The sequence below is a fragment of the Canis aureus genome, chromosome 16, assembly GCF_053574225.1.
Source record: "Canis aureus isolate CA01 chromosome 16, VMU_Caureus_v.1.0, whole genome shotgun sequence".
Classification (NCBI taxonomy): domain Eukaryota; kingdom Metazoa; phylum Chordata; class Mammalia; order Carnivora; family Canidae; genus Canis; species Canis aureus.
The window spans coordinates 25,040,033-25,061,508 of NC_135626.1; the positions used below are offsets into that span (position 1 = coordinate 25,040,033).

The window sequence follows — 21,476 nt, forward strand, 5'->3', positions numbered from 1 at the left end:
AGAGGATGAGTAGCAGTGAAATTAAGAGCTACATCCTAATCTTTAACAGTGGAATGCCAGTAAATATTCCTTAAATGGAAAAAAAGAAAAAGTATCACTATAAAAGTATTATGTGGAAATACAATGTAAAAACCAAATTAATAAATTTAAAATATTAAAAGTACTGGACAGTAAGCAGAGGAAAACTGGAAAGGGAGAGAGTATAACAGTACTACTGTTTCCATTACAAACCCTGGAGTACCATTTGATTCTAAATTATGTGTATATATCACTGCTATAAAAATTAAAACTAAAAGACTGGGGGAAAAAAAGGTGGGGGGAGGAGCATTAGCCATGGAAACATTAGATAAAAAGAATCTTGGGCCAAAAAAAATAAATAAATAAACTATATGTAAAATTTATTTGTTTGTCTTAGTGAGCTCTATTCCCAACGTGGGGCTCGAGCTCTCAACGCTGAGCTCAAGAGCTGCATCCTCTATGCACTGAGCCAGCGAGATACCCCTAAAATTTATTCTTAAATCACCTGGACTATTTAGAAACAATGAGAGCACTTGTATGCTGATGTGAAAATTATTATCAGCTTCCAAAGTAACGCTGTACAACAATTTAAGCAAACAAGTTTCCAACTGTAACCTTACATTTGGCAGTAAGATGATACTTGTCACCACTGAAGAAAAGTACATAAAGATCATTGTGTAAAAATAAATCATTTCATGAATAAAATTATTAAATATTTTACTGAAAGACTTCTCAAGTGTTCATGAACATAATACTTAATGCCATACTAATCTCTTAATGTCTGTCTACTCAGGAATTTACACTATTAGGTATCTAACCTAAATATCTGAACAGACAAAATTACATACTATATTTAAGGCTCTTACATTTTTAATGTAACATTCATTCAAAATCTTTAGCACATTTTTCTTTTTCTTTTAAGCTTTTATTTATTCATGAGAGAGACAGAGAGAGAGAGAGAGAGAGAGAGAGAGAGGGGCAGAGACACAGGCGCAGAGGGAAGAGCAGGCTCCATGCAGGGAGCCTGATGCCGGGACTCCAGGATCATGCCCTGGGCCCAAGGCAGGCGCTAAACCACTGAGCCACCCAGAGATCCCTTTAGCACATTTTTCAAAGTTGATTAAAGGAAAAGAAATCTTGATACCAATACATTGCTTAGTTTACTCATTCCCTATTACTTGATCCTTTACCCTCCAACCTTACAAACATTATGCAGTTCTCCAAATTTTGTATCATTTATACATTTATACATTCACCCAGCCATCGAATATTCACTTAGCACTTAAAATATACCCAGCACTGCATCTATCCTGGCACTGGAGATTCGTCATCATGTCTGACAATAAACATGTTAATTTATATATTATGATAAAAGCTATAAATGAACCATACAGAATAGTGCAATACTGACAGAAGAACACTTCATAAAAGATAAAAGAAGGCCTCACTGAGACCATAAGAGTTCAGACTTCAGGTGTGAAGAATGATGAGCCAGACCTGTGAAAATTTGTAAGCAGCCTTTCCAGGCTGAGAGGAAAGGAATAACAGGATCTGATTTGAATTTTAGGATTATACTGGCTGTTGTGTGGAACTAGAAAACCACTGCATGGTATCTTAGCAAGAGACCATGGCAGCTGGGACTAGAAGTAGTAGCAATGAAAGTGAATCAAAGGTAACAGACTAGACTGGATACCAAACTAACAGAACTGGATGACAGACTCACACTGGGGATAAGAAGATAAGTCAGATGGCAAAAGAAAAGGAAGAACTGAGCAAGTCTACAGATTCTTGGTTTTAGCAACTATGTTCCAATAGTGGTAGCATTTACTTAGGTGGAAAAAACACCAGGGGAGGACTGCTTGATAGAAGGGTCCTTTTCATAAAAGAACCTCTTTAGTCTTTCAAGAGTCATTAGAAAAAGGCAAGAAACCACAAGAAGCCTTAAAAGGCTTTTCTCTCTAGGGCTACAATACTGAGACAATGTAACTTCATGGAAATGAAAGAGAAGCTGGAAAATTTCTCTGTAAAACTTCACTTTAGCATAGTTTTCCTTTAATGCAGTCCGATATCAAGGACTCCAACCTTGTTTACAAAATAATGATAAACTTGAGATTTTCCCTGAAATAAAAAGAGCCTTATGTTAATGAATACTAAATCCCTAATAAAGAAGGGTGTTAAAGAAGGCCTTCATCTTTGAATAGATCTTCTAATAGATAGGTCTCTGACTTTAACAGTAAATACTATACTGGTTTTATCAGGCTTTTGTCAGTAATTAATTATCCATTCTTGACTTCCAAGAGATCTTTATTATTAGATAAGAGAAAGAAGATAATTGATTAGCATACAGTAAAAAGGTGGAACAGATCAATTTTTTTTTTTTTAAAGCAGATCTTGTTTATTTATTGAGGTATTCTACACCCAACATGGGCTTTGAACTCACAACCCTGAAATCAAGAGTCACATGCTCCTAGGACTGCACCCTCCAGGCACCCTTAGACTGGCTCAATTTAAACACATTTATCATCAAGCCCAAAAGGTAAAAGCAGAAGCATAAACAAGCCCTAAACAAAGAAGCCATGTTTTCTGGATACTATATGAATAGAACTCTCAGTTCCATTTTAAGTCTTCTAAGTACTTAGTACTTATCAGACCATCAACCTTTTTTTTTTTTTTTTTTTTTTTAATTCATTCTTGAGAGACAGAAAGAGAGGCAGAGACACCGGCAGAGGGAGAAGCAGACTCCATGCAGGGAGCCCGACGCTGGACTCAATCCCGGGACTCCAGGATCCTCCCCTGGGCTGAAGGCAGTGCCAAACTGCTGAGCCACCCGGGCTGCCCCATCAACCATTTTTTAAATCAGAGAATAGGTGACATACATTATATTAGTTTTAGGTGACTTGACAATTACATACGTTACAAAATGGTCACCATGATTACTGTAGTTAACATCTGCCACTATACAAAGCTATTACAATATCGACTATATTCTCTATGCTGTACTTTCCATCCCCATGACTTAATTATTTTATAACTGGAGTTTGTACCTCTTAATCTCCTTCACCTATTTCACCCATTCCCCCACCTTTCTCCTCTCTGGCAACCACTAATTTGTTCTCTGTATTTATGAATCTATTGTTCTTTGTTGCTGTTGGTTTACTCACTTGTTTTTTAAGTTCTACACATAAATGAAATCATATGGTATTTGCCTTTCTCTGTCTGACTTGTTTCATTTAGCATAATACCCTCTAGCTCTATCTATGTTGTCCCAAATCAAAGCACCAACTTTTAATTCATAAATAAAATCTCTCCACCTCTGCAGCTTAACATCAAAGCTTCTAATCCAGCTCTCAGCATTAATCTCTAGTACTTCAAATCCAAAAATGGATTTCCTACAGTCACAGCAAGAATAATAATCACTTCTCTAACTTTTCCTGTGACCTACCATGCAATCAAATGCCAAAAATCTTCTCTTTCTCCTGAGAAAACATCTCACGATTGGTTGGTCACCACATTCCCAACTCTAGGTACTTACACATCTTTCTGGAAGGCAACCCTGAATGCTGTCACTGTGAAGTCTCTCTAACCAAGCACAAAGACAAACAATGAACAAGAAAAAACAAACAACAGCTGTCCAGTTTGGTAAATGGGGAGGCCATTAACCATCAAGTGATGTCACCTCATTCTGTTCATCCTCCCCAAATCCAGGGTTCATTGGTGTATTTATCTCTGCTTTGTCATGAACACTCCGTACGGAGTGTCAAACTGGAAATTATGAAGAACATCACCTGTGTGATTATTTAGGTGACTACATATAAGCAGACTAACTTAAAATTGCCCGATTTTTCTCTTTACGTATAATAACAGCTGGTTAGGTATACGTGCAAATGGCTTAACCAAAAACCTGCAATTTCACCCTAATGCAAGAAAGCTGACTGGTATATTTAATAAATTCAAACGAAGGCAAATAAGTGAGAATAGTGCATACCAGAAGGTACCAACTATGAAATTAAATTTTCATTTATACAACAATATATTATGCTAAACCAGCTAACCTCACATCATAGGCAGTGTAATATCAGTAAAATTTTAATATTAATACCTATGAAACTTGGTGAATAAAATTTTGGTTGGGGAGTCAAAACATTGACATATGAGGGCTGGTGGATAATAAGTGAAAAAAAAACTACTGGAATCTTCAACTATTACATACTTAATTATCCCACTAGCAAAGACAACGACCTTTTTTTTTTTAAGATTTTTTAATTTTTCATTTATTCATGATAGGCATAGAGAGAGAGAGAGAGGCAAAGACACAGGCAGAGGGAGAAGCAGGCTCCATGCCGGGAGCCCTCGATCCCGGGACGCCAGGATCGCACCCTGTGCCAAAGGCAGGCACCAAGCCGCTGAGCCACCCAGGGATCCCAAACACAACGACCTTTAAGTGATGATGAAATTAAGTTCTTTAACACAATTATTAAGCACATACTAAAAAATGAGTAGTGTTAGGCACTTTCAGGCCAATACACCAACACCCACTCTACATCCCTATAGCACTTCCTTCTATATATAGCACTGTGGCATTTACATACTATATGCTGATCATTTATAAACAATATATATATTACTTTTTGAAAATATTGTCCATTATCAAATATATAAATAATAGAACTTTAAAAAGAAGTTTTACTATTTTATTCCTACATCCCATGGATAGTCCTGAATACACCCTGAGGTATACACACTTCATTGGACTGCCCAGCTTATACCCCCCAATGACAGAGAGTAAGCCATCCTTGTTTCTTTGATGCCTAAGTCATAGGCAGCACTCAGTAAAAATTTGCTGGATGAATGAGCAAAGGAGCACTCAAAAACATTAAACCACAGCATAATTTCTGACATGCTATATTTCATCACCCAACTACTTATACTTAGTCTAATTTAAGTGCCAAATTTTTCTTAAAGGGATTAGAAGAAATTCACCCACTATATTTTATTAACACAGTTTAAAAGCTAAGGACAATTTCAATTCAGCCAATTCTTGGGGGGAAGAAAATAAAGCCTTATAATTCTGTTTCCAGAATGATGAAAAGGAGAGAAGAACTAAAGAACTGGAGGTTTTTAAGGTTTCTTGGAGTTCTGAAATACTCTAAACTGCAACTCATCTTTCATTCAATTTTTTTTTAATGCTATGTTCCAAGCATTTAGAATATATTTTTAGGAATACACAAGCCACAAACTTAGATGCAAGAGGAAGTGAAGTAAACAGATGAACATAGCTGCTAAAATTCTCAGGACCCATGAAGTACAGTAGAAAAACTTGAGGAAATACATGCAATCTAAGCAAGGGCCAAGCCTTCAAGGAACAGCCTATTTCTGTTCATACAAGACATGACAGATATATACAGAGATACCAAAAATAAAAGCTACTGCTAATATGTCTACCTTAAAAAAAAATTTTTAAGGTATGCTTTCAGAAAACTTAATAGTTGTCTATTAATTATTTAATTAATCCCCATTAATATGGGGATCCCTGGGTGCAGCGGTTTGGCTCCTGCCTTTGGCCCAGGGCGCAATCCTGGAGACCCAGGATCGAATCCCGCATCGGGCTCCCGGTGCATGGAGCCTGCTTCTCCCTCTGCCTGTGTCTCTGCCTCTCTCTCTCTCTCTCTCTGTGACTATCATAAATAAATAAAAATTAAAAAAAAAAGAAAACTATTAATGTTTACATAACTGACATAGTCTAGCCAAAATGGCATACAAGACCAATCTTCCTAATTTCTAGAGCTTCTGCAATGTAAATGAGAAGTCACCAGACTGCCCTTCACTTAGGACCAGTAAGCCTTATTTGTCATTAACAGAACACTCCATTTCCAAGGCTCCATTTTAGAAGATAAACTGCCCGGAATTCCATGTCTGTTTCCAGTAATATATGGTTGACTATTTTTTTTAATACTACCTAATTACGGTTGGGCATTATTTACTGCTTAATAATTTCAAATAAAGCCAAGGGGATAGGTATTTCAGTAGTTTATCAAGCTTTTTACTTGTATAGTGATTCACATAACCTACAATGTGTCCAATCCCCTCCCTATCCTCCACCCCCATTCACCTTACATTCACCTGGTAAGTCTTAATTACTTACCAGAGGTTTCAGTACCTACTTAGATTCTTCACATTTCCCTCAAATTTCCCAAACCATTTTTTAGCTCTATCATAAGCTTTATATAAATTCCTTCTATAGGGGATCCCTGGGTGGCTCAGCGGTTTGGCACCTGCCTGTGGCCCAGGGCACAATCCTGGAGTCCCGGGATCGAATCCCGCATCGGGCTCCCGGTATGGAGCCTGCTTCTCCCTCTGCCTGTGTCTCTGCCTCTCTCTCTCTATAATAAATAAATCTTTAAAAAAAAAAATCTTTCTATTATCTTAGTAAAAGAAATTCTATAGTTGGAGTCCCTAGGTAGCTCAGTCAGTTAAGCATCTGCCTTAGGCTGAGGTCATGATTACAGGTTCCTGGGATCAAGCCTGGAGAACACTGAGTCAGACTCCCTGATCACAGCTAAGTCAGCTTTGCTTCTCCCTTTCCCTCTGCCCCTCCCCCCTCTGGTGCTCACTCTCTCAAGAGAATAAAATCTTAAAAAACTAAAAATTCTATAAGCCACCCTGCATCTGGGTGGCTCAGTTAAGTGTCTGCCTTCAGCTTGGGTCATGACCCTAGGGTCCTGCTCAGCAGTAAGTCCCCTTCTCCTTCTTCCTCTGTCCCTCTCACCTGTCCCCATCACGTGTGCACGCTCTCACAAAAAAGTAAAATCTTTAAAAATAAATAAAGTCTGATATTTACTACAGTAAACAGTAGGTTCAAAAAATTATCCACTTTTTTTAAAAAGCTCCTGGTTTATATCTAGAAATACTATTTATCAACAAGCTTCTCTCTTTTGCTTTTATTTTCCTCTGGGGTAAAACTGATAAAACATAAACTTATCCCAAGAATAGTTTAAAAAGGTTTTAACAAATATTTTTGCCACCTCTTCAAATATTCTTTTTAAAATTCAATTTAATAAATTGAGCAAAGACCTTCAATTAAAGCAGTTTAAAATGCACCAACTATTAATTTCATTTATATTTACAAAGGTGCTAACATCTTAGTTTGATACGAGAGTAAGCAAGGTAGTTTAATAAAAGTTAAATTTTAGAATTCCCTTAATGCCAGCTACATCACCCCCAAACTTAAGAAACTGAACATTTCTGAACCATGAAGCTGTAAACCAATCTGACTGATGTCCTCTTTCATGCCATGTAAGCCATTGCCTAATTGAGCCCAGACCTGTCAGGCTCGACAGCATCCCGGAAATGACTAGCCTACTAAAGCTGGAAACACATCAAGAATTTGGAATATTTCTCATATTGAGAAAAAAGTTCAAGTGATATTGTCCATAGGAACAATCATTACACTGTTCTGTAGAAAAAAAAAAAAAAGATATAAAGAGCATATTTTTGTTATTCTGGTCAGGCCACAATGAATACACCTAAATTCTGTACCTATTTTCCGGTGATGTCCCTCTGAATTTATATTTTTTCCTACATATCAACAAGAGGTCACTTACTAAATCCTCATTTTGAATGCCTGTCTTTTAATCCAGTTTTTATTTTTATATCCTTAGCTACTGAAACTATCACCTGGAGCATGGCTGGTTTCTTGACTTACAAACCTGTTAACAATAATGCCAAGCACCCAACCTGCTTAAATGTTTCACTTCTTACAGAGAAGATCCATTAAATGTCCGAAAAGAAATACATACATACACACATACTCCAATCCCGTCATGAAAAATTAAGTCACATTCCGGCCATAAACTGCATGCAATAGGCACTTCCAGTTAGCGTGTGCTTTAGTGATCACGGACAGCAGTATCAGAGTAAGTGGTAGGGGGTTGGGGCTGTTAACACTGTGCATCAGAGCCAATAAGCAGCAGGCGAGGACTGGCAGCAGGGCCGGTCTCTAAAGGGAGCTATAACACAATATCAGAATGTTGGGTTTCCGAATATGCCATTTTACCGGGAGGAGGGGGCGAGAACTGGGGATCAAGTGCAATGTAAGGCTCTGGCCAACGTCTAAGGAGAGGAAATCTAAGACAAGGTCTTGTGGCAACACCAGCTGTCCAGTCTCATCTCACCTCCAATGCAACTTAATTTGAGGTCGTTCTTATCAAAGTCAGTCGCTCGAGGGGTGAGGCGGGTGGCAAGAGTGCACGATGACTGCCCCCCTAGAGGCTGGCAGAGGCCCTCGGAAAAGGCGGAGACTTCGCAATTGGAAGGGGCTGTCAGCAGCAGACAGAGAAGAGGGCTGTGCAGCCGCCTCCCCTCTCCCTTCCTTGACCAAGGCTGCTGGGGACAAGCTTAGGATGTTGTCGGGGTTTATGGAGTGATAGGAGAAAATGGCAGTAAAGGATGAGGGAGGCTGGAAGGGCTGGTGCCACCCGAGAAAGGAGGGAGAGGAAGACCTCCCTGGACACATCCAGCATAACAACGCCACCAAAGAGCACGGGCATTTCCCAACCAGCGCCAGATACCCGTCTGTCTGGGAAAGCTGCTGCTCCCTCTCCCATACGGTCCCAATTCCCAAACACCGCTCCCACCCGACCCTTCTCCCCCAGTTACATTCCCCGTCGCTGGCCTCCTTTCCCATCCGCCTCTGGCGCCCCACGCCCTCAACCTCCCCTCCCCTTCCCCGGTCACCCACCCTCGGGGCAGCCCGTCGCTGGCCTCCCCCACAGCTCGCCCAGACCCCTCCCCCCTCACCTCTCCTCAGCGCCTCCTCGTAGCTGAGGAATCCGATCCGTGACTCCTTGGCGCCCATGCTCCCCTCATCCCCTCGGCCGGGGGTCGGAGCCTGATCTCGCCCCCACCCCCCCTCCCGCCCACGACTCGGCGTCCCCGGGTGACGGTGTCGGCGTCCCCCAGCCCCCGCCTCCCCCAACACTAACAAGTGCGGCTTCTGCCCCGGCAGCTCCTCCCGGCCGCCGCCGCCGCCTCCATGCCGAATCACGTGACCCGCTCCCACCCCGCCCCCTTCCCCTCCCTCCTACTCCGCCCTTCTCCTCTCTCCTCCCTTCCCTTTCCTCCTCACGCCCTCTTCCCTCCCCCTCCCCCCTCCCGCCGGCCCCGCCGAGGGTCACCTGACCCGAGGCCGGGGATTGTTCCGGGTAATGGCCGCCAGGGGCCACACACTCCGCCCCGCCCCGCGCTCTCGGCGCGCAGGAGCGTAGGGGAGTGGCCGGATCCCTCGCGTAACGCATCATATCCCCGCTTCCCGCCAATCCGGAGCCGCAGGGCCCGGGAGCCTCCGCCCACCCGAGGGGGCGACTTCCGGAGCGTTAGGGGCTGAGTCTCCCGCCCACCCGTTCTGGCGTCTGATGGGCGGGGCCGGAGCGACCGGCGGTTGGTCTGTCCTTGGACAGGCCCCATCTTGGGTAGAATCTTAGGGAACCGGGGTGTGAGGGGTGCAGTGAGGACGGGGCGGGCTGGGGAGAAACTCCTATAACGTTATGGGAAGTTTTGGCTGGGAGGGAGTCGTGAAGGGAAAGAGCCTCTCAGGGATCTCCTGTGACGAAAGCGTTCTTAATCCTGGTGGGGAGATCCCTAAGGGAAATGAACCTCGTGGGAAGTTTGGGGTATCTTTTCACGTTATCCGTTTCCCCCCTGCACACCCACGTTGACTACTCTAGGTTTTGTTTCCTGTCCGCAAGCTCACCTCCCGGCCGTGAGCCTGCCTGTTGTGCAGAATCTCTGGAAGCTACTGTGCAAAAGGCGTAGCGACTCCCAAGAGTTGCTCCCCACCAGGGATGGATGTGAGGCTTACAACGGAGAGATCCTTGCGTTTCAAAAAAAAATTTTTTTCTTACTGGGGTAAAATACCAACAGAATTTACCATTTTTAAAGTACCTCGTGAGTGGATTCATACAGTATGAATATATTCTTTCATGTCTGGCTAATTTGACTTAGCGCAATGTCCTCTGGGTTTGTCTCTGTGTTATGTGTCAGAATCCCCCAGATTTACTATGTGACCCAAGATTCCACTTGTACCAAAAGGATTGGATGCAGGGACATATTTATGCAGGGCATTTATAGACCATTATTCACAGCAGCCAAAATGTTGAAATAACCCAAATGTCCATCAATGGACAGATGAATAGATGTGGTATAGTTGACCCTTGAGCACAGATTTTAACTGGATGGGTCCTCTTGTATGTGAATTCTCTTCCATAAATACAGTATTGTAAAAAAAAAAAATACAGTATTGTACTGTAAATATATTTTCCTTATGGTTTTCTTAGCATTTTCTTTTCTCTAGCTTATTTTAAGAATACAGTATACCTATAGCACGCAATATCTGTGTTAACTGTTACTGGCAAGGTTCTGGTTAATCAACAGTAGGCTATTAGTAAAGGTTTGGGGGGAGTTACACAAGGATTTTTGCCTACACAAGACGGTTGGTGAGTGTATATATGTACACAGACACACATATATGTGCATAGGTGTCTGTGTGTAGGTACACAGTTGACTCCAATTCCTCACCTTTTAAGGTTATTCAATTTGTTTTTGTTAGTCTTCACCCTCAAAGTCACAATGTAAAGTTTTTGGATAAGGAAATAACTTTCAAAAATAAACATTTGGATGAGATTAGATGGGAGGTGCCAGTTAGGTAATTCAGAGCTAGCAAAAGGATTTTAGTTCCTAAAACCAACAGATTAGAATATGCCCCGATCGAGAAAGAAGGCAATACTCTTGTTTTCTCCACTCACCTTTCCTGGCAGACCAGATTAGCAGCGTGGCATTAGTCACTGTGCTGCCCTTTCCAGTTCACCATGAGGCAGTTAATTTTAAGACCGCAGATTAGTTTCATTACTAAAAGGTCATGAATGAAGGGGTTGGGAATGTACTCCAAAGCCTTTAATTTCCAGATCATTAGTTTGGTATAGACAGAAGTCTCCAGACAAAACAACTCTGTCATCTGCAGTTAGATTATCATAATTAATGGGAAGTGAATCTTAAGGGCTCAGCTGTAGGGGAAAAGACCCCCTAAGAGATCGACTGCAGCATACCTAAGTATTACTACTGTCCCAAATAATACCTAAAAGGAACCTTGGTGTACAAAAGATAAGCCTGGGTGATTATCTACCCATTTGATTTACAGAGGAATTGGAGGCAGATTGTTTTAACTCTTTGTAGTACCTGGCCCGCTTAAAAGATAGGACTAAGGGGTGCCTGGGTGGCTCAGTGATTGAGCATCTACCTCTGGCTCAAGTGGTGATCCTGAGGTCCTGGGTTCAAGTCCTGCATCAGGTTTCCCCCTGCCTATGTCTAGGAAGCCTACTTCTCCCTCTGCTTATGTCTATGTCTCTCATGAGTAAATAAATCTTAAAAAAAAAAAAAAAAAGGTTGGAAAAAAAAAAAAAAAGGTTGGACTAAGAGTTGGACTTAATCTATGGCATGATAGTAAATTATTATAAAATATTCAGGAAAGAATAGATTATAAACTTTATAATGAAAGATTTACAGCAGTAGTAACACATAACTTTTAAAATTTCCTCCGTGGTTTCAGGCCTGCCTTCCCATAGGGCCATAAAAATTTTCATACCAATCACAGAGTTTACCATGGATTAAACACTTCTCAAAATTGTGAATTGAAATAGCAAGCTAGGAAATAGTATTTCTCCTTTGTCTGAGTTAAATTAAGCATATTATTGAAGGCAGTGAAGCAGACAGTTATGCCTGATGGGAATTTTAAGTGTTAAACTGGGATTAAAACCTGCCTTTTGGTTTGTATTACACAGTATCAGGCAGTCAAATGTTAAATATCCCTCTATAACTTAAAATTGACACAGTACTTAAGTTTGATGATGTAGAAAATCTAAAGTCTACTTATGCTGAAAGGAATTCTATTAATCATTTAGTTTGTTCACTTTCATTGTATTTCACTTAATCTATTGAAGAGTTGGCCAGCCACCTGACTTTAAGCATTAGGTTGCACTTGGGGAACCATTGTTTTAACTATAATTACATGACTGTGAAAGACTTGTCCATATGAAAATTTAAAGCATGGGAGATTGCCATGTAATTTCTACTTCCAGTTGAGCAACCTAAATGACAATGTTCCTCAGTTTGTACTCCCAAAGAAATAACATAGGAGTAGGATAGAGTCATTTTAGGACTTGCTAAAGAAGCTTAGGTCATAGGCAGGGAGGTCAATACAATAAAGAAGCTATGCAACACCACCTAATTTATGTATAACTTGACTGCCACAAAATGGGGCCAACAGTGTATGAAACATGACTATACGGTAAGAAAATTGTTTTTTTCCCCCAGTATTATATACTTCTTGCCTTGTAATGACACAATATGAGGATGTGGTTACTGTGTTGTATTTTTTAAATACATGTATTTTAGAGTAAATGAAAATATAACTTTACCATTTTATTTTTAATGAAAATAGTATATATTCTATGTTTTTTGTTTTTTTTTTTAAAAGGGGGGATCCCTGGGTGGCGCAGCGGTTTGGCACCTGCCTTTGGCCCAGGGCGCGATCCTGGAGACCTGGGATCGAATCCCACATCGGGCTCCCGGTGCATGGAGCCTGCTTCTCCCTCTGCCTGTGTCTCTGCCTCTCTCTCTCTCTCTCTCTCTGTGACTATCATAAAATAAAATAATAATAATAATAAAAATAAAAATAAATAAAAAATTAAAATAAAAAAAAAAGATTTTCCAAAAGTAAAAAAAAAGCATGTATAAAGTAAAAGGTCACACTTTCTATTTCACCCTGTCTCATTCCCTGGAGATGTATATCATTCCAATTTTCTGTAACTATACCCACTACACACCTTTTTTTTCATAGTCTGATCTGCAATTTCTTTTTCACTCAAATTGCTTTTCATATCCATTTATAGATCTACCTTATTCTTTTTAACATAATGTGCCAATTTTGTGTATTTAATGTATAAGTAACCAATCACCAGTTGATGAACATTAGATTGCTTCAAGGATTTCAATATTACAAACATTGTTGCAATTAACATCCTAACACATATATCATCTTCACAAATGTGAGTGTATCTGTAGATGGAATTTTCAGAAGCTGAATTGCAGAGTTTAAGAGTATGTATCTTTTAAGTATTAATAGTAGATGTTGCCAAATTGTTAGCCTAAAGATTTGGATCAACTTACATTCTAATCAAGAGTATCTGAGAGAGCCAATTTCCTCTCACCTTCCTAACATTATATCAATTTTTTAAAGATTTTATTTATCTGAGAGAGAGAAAGGGAAGAAGAGGGAACATGAGCAGGGACAGGGGCAGAAGAAGAAGCAGGGAGCCCAACAACTAAAGGCTCGATCCCAGGCCCTGAGGATCATGACCTGAGCAGAAAGCAGACGCTTAACTTAACTGAGCCACCCAGGCACCCCACATTAATATCTTTTTAAACTGATCTTTGTCATTACGCTCTACCTATCACAAATCCTACCAACACAGAACTGAATCCCTGGTTTTCTAGACAAAAATTCATTTTCATTTTAAACCTGGACAAAATATTTTAGGAATGACTAAAGAGGGGATCCCTAGGTGGCTCAGTGGTTTAGCGTCTGCCTTTGGCCCAGGGTGTGGTCCTAGAGTCCCCGGGGATCGAGTCCCACATCGGGCTCCCTGCATGGAACCTGTTTCTCCCTCTACCTGTGTCTCTGCCTCTCTCTCTCTCCCTGTGTCTCTCATGAATAAATAAATAAAATGTTTTTTAAAAAATGACCAAAGAAATTTTATTCTCTCAGCTGCATTTAAAGATATTTCTCAGGTGCCTGGGTGGCTCAGATGGTTCAGCGTTCTCAGCTGCCTGAGTTGTGGGGCTTCCTGCTCAGATGGGGAGCCTGTTTCTCCTTCCCCCCCACCCCCCACCCCCGTTCCTGTGCTTTCTCTCTCAAATAAATAAATCTTTAAAAAAATAAATAAAGATGCTTCTCGTTTCTGTTTATCATTACTTAAAAGGTGCCTAAAATTGGCAAAATTTCAACAGGGCCCATTCCCTAAGAGCTTCTGACTCACAAGATACATAAGCTAAAACTAAGAATGGCAAAGAAGTAACACATTCAAAGTGAGGGCCTTTAACTTAGATCTACTTCAGAAAATCTTTTTTTGTCTTACCACAATCCAAGCTTGGCAAACCATTTCTACTACATTGAACCTATGAGTAAACGTTCACTCTTTTATAATACTCCAAATTGCCCTCCTCCACCCCAACTGCAATGAAGTTGTATTTATGTCTCTTTGAAATTAATAGTTTACAAAGGTTAGGGAATGGGTATTGTGGACAGTTTCACAGTAGTTGTTGTTGTTAGCTCCTGAAAAATCAAGCAGCTTCTCTTTTGTCCTCATCTGATCTTATTCCTTCTAATATGGCAACTGCATTTTACTCTTAGGCCAGTCTTTTCCATCAAAATAGAAACTCCAAGTTTAAGAAGAAGTACATTAATTGAATTCTAATCAGCAGTCAAAACACAGAATAATACAGAATCCGGGTCTGAACAGATAAGCTGTGCCTTACTTCAGTTTCTAGAGTGTAAATAGCTTTATCAAGTCATCTGAAGTCCAGCTAATATGCTTTGTTAGATGTTTAAGAAATGCCAACTCTAGCTGTATACCTTAGACCTTGATTTCTTTGTCTAGTAGATGAGGATTTAAATTCAATCAGGCTTTTTCCAGTTCTTAAATCCTATTATCTTATTATCTCTTGAAATGTACATTCTCTTGCCAGCTCAAATCTTTTTATTTTTAGGTTCAGGCTGAGTTTTTTTCTCACCTGGCTATTAATAAATGCTTCTATTCTGTTTTCCACCCTTTACTGAACTAGCAGTTTGCTATTTGTCTAATTGTCCTCCCTTTCTTCACTCCAGGCTTCCATTTGATTAATATTATTTTGATGGGAGGAGCTATGCATGTGTGAGAACAGGGGTTATATGGGAAACCTCTGTACTTTCTGCTCAATTTTACTGTGAACCTAAAACTGCTCAAAAAATATGTGTTAATCAAAAATTCTGATACAGAGAGGTACCTGCCCACATGTAGGTATTTAATAGCTAGTAATTGTGGTATAATTCAAAAACTCTGACATTCACAGTGGGAGTGATGATAGGGTAAATCATTAGTCTTCAAAGCAGTTAGTAGGTGAAGCTAGATATGCAGTATGTGAGTTGTGATCAAGATTTAGATAAAATTTTTTGCTTGGTTGGTCCTGATGCAACAGTTAAGATTTTTAAAAATCCCAATATTTTCCTCCAAAAGGATTTGAAAGCTATAAAATAGTATTTGGCCAAAAGTTTTTCGGCAATTATATTCACCTACTGGCATACAAGGGGTGGGGGCGGAATCAAATCTGGGTTTCTTTGAAAAAGGAAGGAAATTCATATAAAAACAGAGGAAGTTGAGAAGTTTCTCACTCATGTCTATCTAACATCTTCTCACTGCCCTGTATTTGGTAAAAATGTTGCAAATAATTCATTTTAAAATTTAATCATTTTCTGTGTGCAAGGGACTGTGCTAAACCCTAAGGTATACAAAAAGGATTCTTTTTAAAGCTCTAGGAAGTACTATGATCAAGACAAATATAGTATATTATAGGAACTGAAAATAGGGAGAGTCCAAAATAAAGGAATGGGGGAGGGAGGGAAGCCTTGGGGGATGGGAGTCTTGAAGACAAAGTAAGAAATCAGCCATTCATTCACTCTTTCAACAAGTGCAAAGTGCCTAATATATAGCAGGCATTGTCCTAGGTACTGAAGATATGGAATTAAACAAAGAAAAAATCCTGGTCAGGGATGCCTGAGTGGCTCAGTAATTGAGCGTCTGCCTTTCGGGGCAGGGCCTGATCCCAGAGTCTGGGATCGTGTCCCACATTGGGCTCCTTGTGGGGAGCCTGATTCTTGCCCTGCCTGTGTCTCTGCCTCTCTCACTGTCTGTCTCTTGTGAATAAGTAAATAAAATCTTTAAAAAAGAAAGAAAGGAAGAAAAAATCCTGGTCTTATTAAACTTACATTTTAGTGGAAAAAGAAAGACAAAATAAGTAAAATAACGGTAAGTGCATTGGTAACAAGTTCTGTGGAGAAAAACTTCAGAGAAAGGAGATAGGAAGTGTTGCTATTTAAATAGCATGAAGATGAAGGTTGCTATTTAAAATAGAATAGTCAGAGAGGAGCCAAAAGGTGATATTTAAGCCAAAATCTAAAGGAGACAAGGGAGTAAACCTTGTGGATATCCTAGGCAACGAGGCAAGAGCATCCTGGCAGGTATAAGGATCAGTAAGGAGCAAGTGTGACTGAACACTGAGGGAAATGCTTAGAGGCACATCCTCCAGGAAGACTTTGGCTTTTACTATTTAGAAAATGGGATGCCATTGTGGGATTTTGCATAGAGAAGAGATCTGTCATACACTTTAAATGGATCTCTCTGATATGTTGAAAATGAACTGGAGTGAGAAAAGAGATGAAAGGGTAGAGACAGGGGTGTCTGGCTGGCTCAGCTGGAAGAGCATATGACTCTTGATCTCCAGGTTGTGAGTTTGAGCCCCACATTGAGCAACATGGATTTTACTTAAAAAGAAAAAAGGAAGGAAGGAAGGAAGGAAGGAAGGAAGGAAGGAAGGAAGGAAGGAAGGAAGGAAGGAAGAAAGGAAGGAAGGAAGGGAGGGTAAAGATGGGGAGACCAGTTAGGCTACTGCAGATTTCCAGGCAGGGAGGGTTAAGGGGTGAGAAGTTGAGTCCAAGATAATATTTGGAAGGTAGAGCCAACAGGATTTATTGATAGACTGAATCGGAATGTGTCATAGAATAACCACTTCCAAGTTGGTGGCTTAAGTAACTTGGAGACTAGAGTTGCTATTCACTGAGATATAGAAGATAATAGGAGGGGCAGGTTTGTGGGGCAAGTTCAGGAGCTCAGCTTTAGAACTTTTACTTTTGAAATGCCTATTAGACATCCAAGCAAAGATGTTGAATAGAGAGTTAAATATTTGTCTGAAGTGAGAAATGGTTCTGGCTGGAGATATAAATTGAGGAGTATTAGAGATTCATGATATTAGAAGTCATGAGACTGGATGAGATCTCCAAGGTAACTGGGGCTTCCAACATTAAAAGTTCAGAAGTGGGAAATAGCAAAAAAGACTGAGAAGGTGAAACCAGTAAGGTAGGAAAGCAAAGAAGAGTGCAGAGTGAGAGGTGCCTGGGTAAGTCAGTCAGTTGAGTGGCCAACTCTTGGTTTCGGTCGTGATCTCAGGGTCAGGATTTCAGGGACCTGGGACTGAGTGCCACTTTGGGCCAGCATGATCCTTCTCCTCTCCCTCTGCCCATCCCCGTCTAAAACAAATAAAACTTAAAAAAAAAAAAAAAAAAAAAAGAGGAACGAGCATTCTAGGAAAGAAAAAAAGTGTGAATAAAGGAACAGAGTAGAACTCAAAAGATAAACAGCTCTGCCTCATCAGAAATGCCCTTTATATGAACAAAAAGCTAGCTACTAACACAACTGAAAAATCAAAATGCATGATTAACTAGCAAGATAATAATTTTCACTTCTTTTTTTAAAATATTTTATTCATTTATTCATAAGAGACCCAGAGAGAAAGAGGGCAGAGACCCATGCAGAGGGAGAAGCTGGCTCCTCACAGGAAGCCTGAAGTGGGACTCAATCCCGGGTCTCCCGGGTCTGCAGGGTCACAACCTGGGCCGAAGGCGGCGCTAAACCGCTGAACCACTGGGCTGCCCAAAAATTCTCACTTCTAACACTTGGTGAGAATTATAAGAATTTGAGGAATGGTTTCAGGTAGATTTTAAGAGCTTGGTTGTTTTGCATCAGATTACTATTCTGTTATGATCTCTTTGATCTCTCAATAGACAATACTTGTCAGGAGGTTCTGGGGACAATAGGCACCCTTAAAATTTGTTCTAAAAGAATGAATTGAATTAGGTTAAAGTATGATAATTAATAGTTGAAGTTAGATTTCTACCTGTGCATGAACTTCAGGCTGGATGTCACTCAAGAGAGATTGTTTTTAGGCCCACATATTTTTGTGTACTTTAGTAATACTGACATCCTAATTAATTAATGCCAAAGTTTGAGGGAGTACCCAATAGATACTAAGATTGTCCCCAGAAATTCCACAGGAAAAGGGTTCAATTTCCCCCACTCAGAAAAATTCTCTTCATTAGTAGCTCAGACCACATCCAGACTCATGGGCAACCTTTCCAAAAAAACAGTGCTAAATTAGCCCAAATCTTCTAGTTTCTGTGGATATGGAACAAAAACAAAGGTGGGCAGGCTTAAATTCTAATTATAGGTCGCTGTGTGCATTTATTAACTGCACCCAATTTTGCATTATGCAAACATTAATATAAGGATTTTCTCCATCTTCAATACACCATCCCTCATTGATCTCAAACTTTTACATTATTCTGAAGGACTTAGAGCACTAAGTGTAATTACATGCTGGTACATACATATTTGTTTCTACATGTGAGTGTACCTGTGTCATTGCATGTGTTTCTGATTTTTATTGCTGCACAAGAAATTACTCCCAAAACTTAGTGGCATAGAACATATCTTGCTTATGAATCTGCCATTTGGGCAAGATTCAGCAAAGATAGTTAACCTCTGCTCCATCCAGTCAACAGCAACAGCTTGAAAGCTAGGGAGTGGAATCCTCTGAAGGCTCACTCACTCACATGCTTGACAATTGGTGCCTGTTGTTGGCTGAGACCTCAGCTGGAACTGTGGGCTGAAACAACTACACATGTAATGTGCTTCCTCTTCCTTCATAACACTGTGGCTAGGTTCCCAAGGTGTGCAGTGTCTGCATACATTCATGGAGTCGGGGGAGGGAGTAATCAGCTTAAGCTGTGTCACCTTTTATGACCTAGCGTTGATGTAACACAATGTGATTTCTGCTGCACTCTAGTCATTGATGTGGTCACAAAGTTCTGCCTAGGCTCAAGGGAATGGCTGTGCCACAGCCTGCCACCGGTCACAAGGACTTATATTTCTCTTGTATGCAATATACATTCACCCCCTTCTCCCAAATCTGCATTATGATATCAGGTTCAAGCCTGGACTGTAGGATCTCATCACTAAGATCTGATCCAGGTGTGAATGAGGCTCTTTGGGTGTGTTTCATCAAATATAGTATCTCTCTCTCTCTCTCTAAGATTTTATTTTTTAAGTAATCTACACCCAACGTGGGGCTCAAACTCACAACCCTGAGATCAAGAGTCTCATGCTACACCAGCTGAGCCAGCCAGGCACCATCAAATAGAGTATCTCTTGACTTGAATACTTGTTCCTTAGTAAATATACACCAGGGTTACTTAGGGGGAGGGGACCATGATGTATGAAACTTACATTTTTTTTTTTGGAAACTTACTTAAAAAAATTTTATTCATTTATCTGACAGACAGAGAGAGGGAGCACACAAACAGGGGGGAGAAACAGACTCCCCTCAGACCAGAGAGCCTGACAAGGGGTTTGATCCCAGGACCCTGGAATCATGATGTGAGCCAAAGGCAGACGCTTACCTTACTAAGCTACTCAGGCACCCCTGAAACTTACTTTTAAATGGTTCAGGTAAAAAAAAGTTTTTACACACACAACACACACATTTCTAGACTATATATGTTGTATGTACATATATGTGTAATGTGTGTCTGTGTGTAGAGAGACAGAATGGGAAAGAGGGAGAGTGCTATGATAAAGCAACTTGATTAAAACATTAAGAAATGAATCTGAGTGTGTACAAGTATTCCTTGTTGTGTTTTGGTTTTTTAACAACTTTTCTGTAAACTTGAAGTTATTTCTAAGTAAAAAGTTTTTTCAAGGTGATGCATACAACATATGTCCTAAGCATTAGTCTTTTGATATTTTTAATTCCAGGGACAAGTCTTAAGTTGATGTTTATATTAACTTTTGGGGGTTGAGAGAAGACCCTTTAGGTCTTCCTTTGCCCAGATGCCTATGAGAAGGCACTATCACTTCCTACTTGAGCCTACCTTCCTCCACATCTCATTTCCTTAAAAAGCTGGTCTGGGAAAGATCCCTTTCCGAGAGGGGGTTTTGGCCATGCGGAAACACAGCTTTTCAATGGTCTTTGTGTTACATACCATGCCAAAGGTATCTGTAAGTGTGACTTGGACTTATTTAGAGAAATTGTAGAAGGATGCACATCTGCCTCAAAAGAGACTGAGATTAGCTCCCTTGAAGCAACACTATTGTGCTCCCGGAGCACATACTCTAAAAATAGTGGCTGCCGAGAAACAATCTTCTCATGTTTCCAGTTTGAAAAAGACACTTAAATAGAAAACTGGTCTTTTTAGCCAGTGCCACAATCCCCAGACAAACAGAGAATTATCACTAGTAGGAGTCCCAGTTTAGAATTTAACAGTTTAGAATTTAACAAATTCATTCATGGCCATCATAGGCTTATTGGCTGCCCAGAAAACACTTACCAGGTTGACAATAATCTTAGTGCTATCACTTCAGTTGTATGTGTTTTCCTTTCTTATGTAAGTATTCAGGACAGAGTTCTGCACAGAGGTGCACTCGATCTCTATATATTACTATTGCACAAATGAAGCATCCATGAATAATTATCCCAGAGGGCAGACCTGAAAAGGAACTCAGGTTTGATCCTACCAAAACAGCCTAATGGAGAATGTCTTTCCTGGTACCAGGTTCCTGGAATGTGAATGTGTCTCTTTTTTGTAGGCTAGCAGAACCTAGAGAAAAAGTGTTACTGTTTCTTTCCTGAGGTGAATAAATGAAGATTCCTTGAAATGTACTCTGTCAGGTGGCACAAATAAACCATGTAATTATATTCCCTTAAACAGAAAAGCTAAACATAAGAATATGTGGGTTCCCTGGGTCAGACCAAAGGCCATGTAATTCAGATGTAATTTTTACTTTTTTTTTAAGATTTTATTTTTTTTCTTGACAGAGAGAGTGAGAACACAAGTAAGGGGAGCAACAGAGGGAGAGGGAGAAGCAGGCTCTCTGCTGAGCAGGGAGCTCAAAGTGGGGCTCGATTCCAGCACCCCAGAACCACAACCCAAGCCAAAGGCAGAAACCCAACTGACTGAGCTACCCAGGGGCCCTCAGATTTTTTTAAATAAACTTTTTACTTGGAAATACTTTCAGAGTTACAGACAAGTTGTAAAGATTATATAAAAAGTTCCTGTATACGCCTTACTCAACTTCCACTATTGTTAACATATTCCCATGCTACTTTTGTCAAAGCTAAAAAAATTGACATTAGTATATTATCTAAATTCCAGGTTTGCTTTGGATCTAATAAAGTTCATTTTTTATTCCAGGATCCAACTGAGAGTACCACATTACATTTAGGTGTCATGTCGCCCCAGTCTCCTCTAGTCTGTGAGAGTT

At 40.2% G+C, this 21,476-nt stretch overlaps 1 protein-coding gene across 2 annotated transcripts in view; it reads right to left on the bottom strand.

Moving 5' to 3' along the window:
• Positions 1-18,907, bottom strand: part of USP32 (ubiquitin specific peptidase 32) — a 216,941-nt gene extending 198,034 nt beyond the window's left edge. Inside the window, exon 1 of one of the 2 annotated variants that reach the window (XM_077852322.1) lies at positions 18,770-18,907. In XM_077852322.1, coding sequence (XP_077708448.1) covers positions 18,770-18,863 — 94 coding nt within the window. In that variant the 5' untranslated portion in view covers positions 18,864-18,907. The remainder of the gene's footprint in view (positions 1-18,769) is intronic. The other variant, XM_077852323.1, reaches the window with a different exon arrangement.
• Between the last annotated feature and the right edge of the window lie 2,569 nt (positions 18,908-21,476).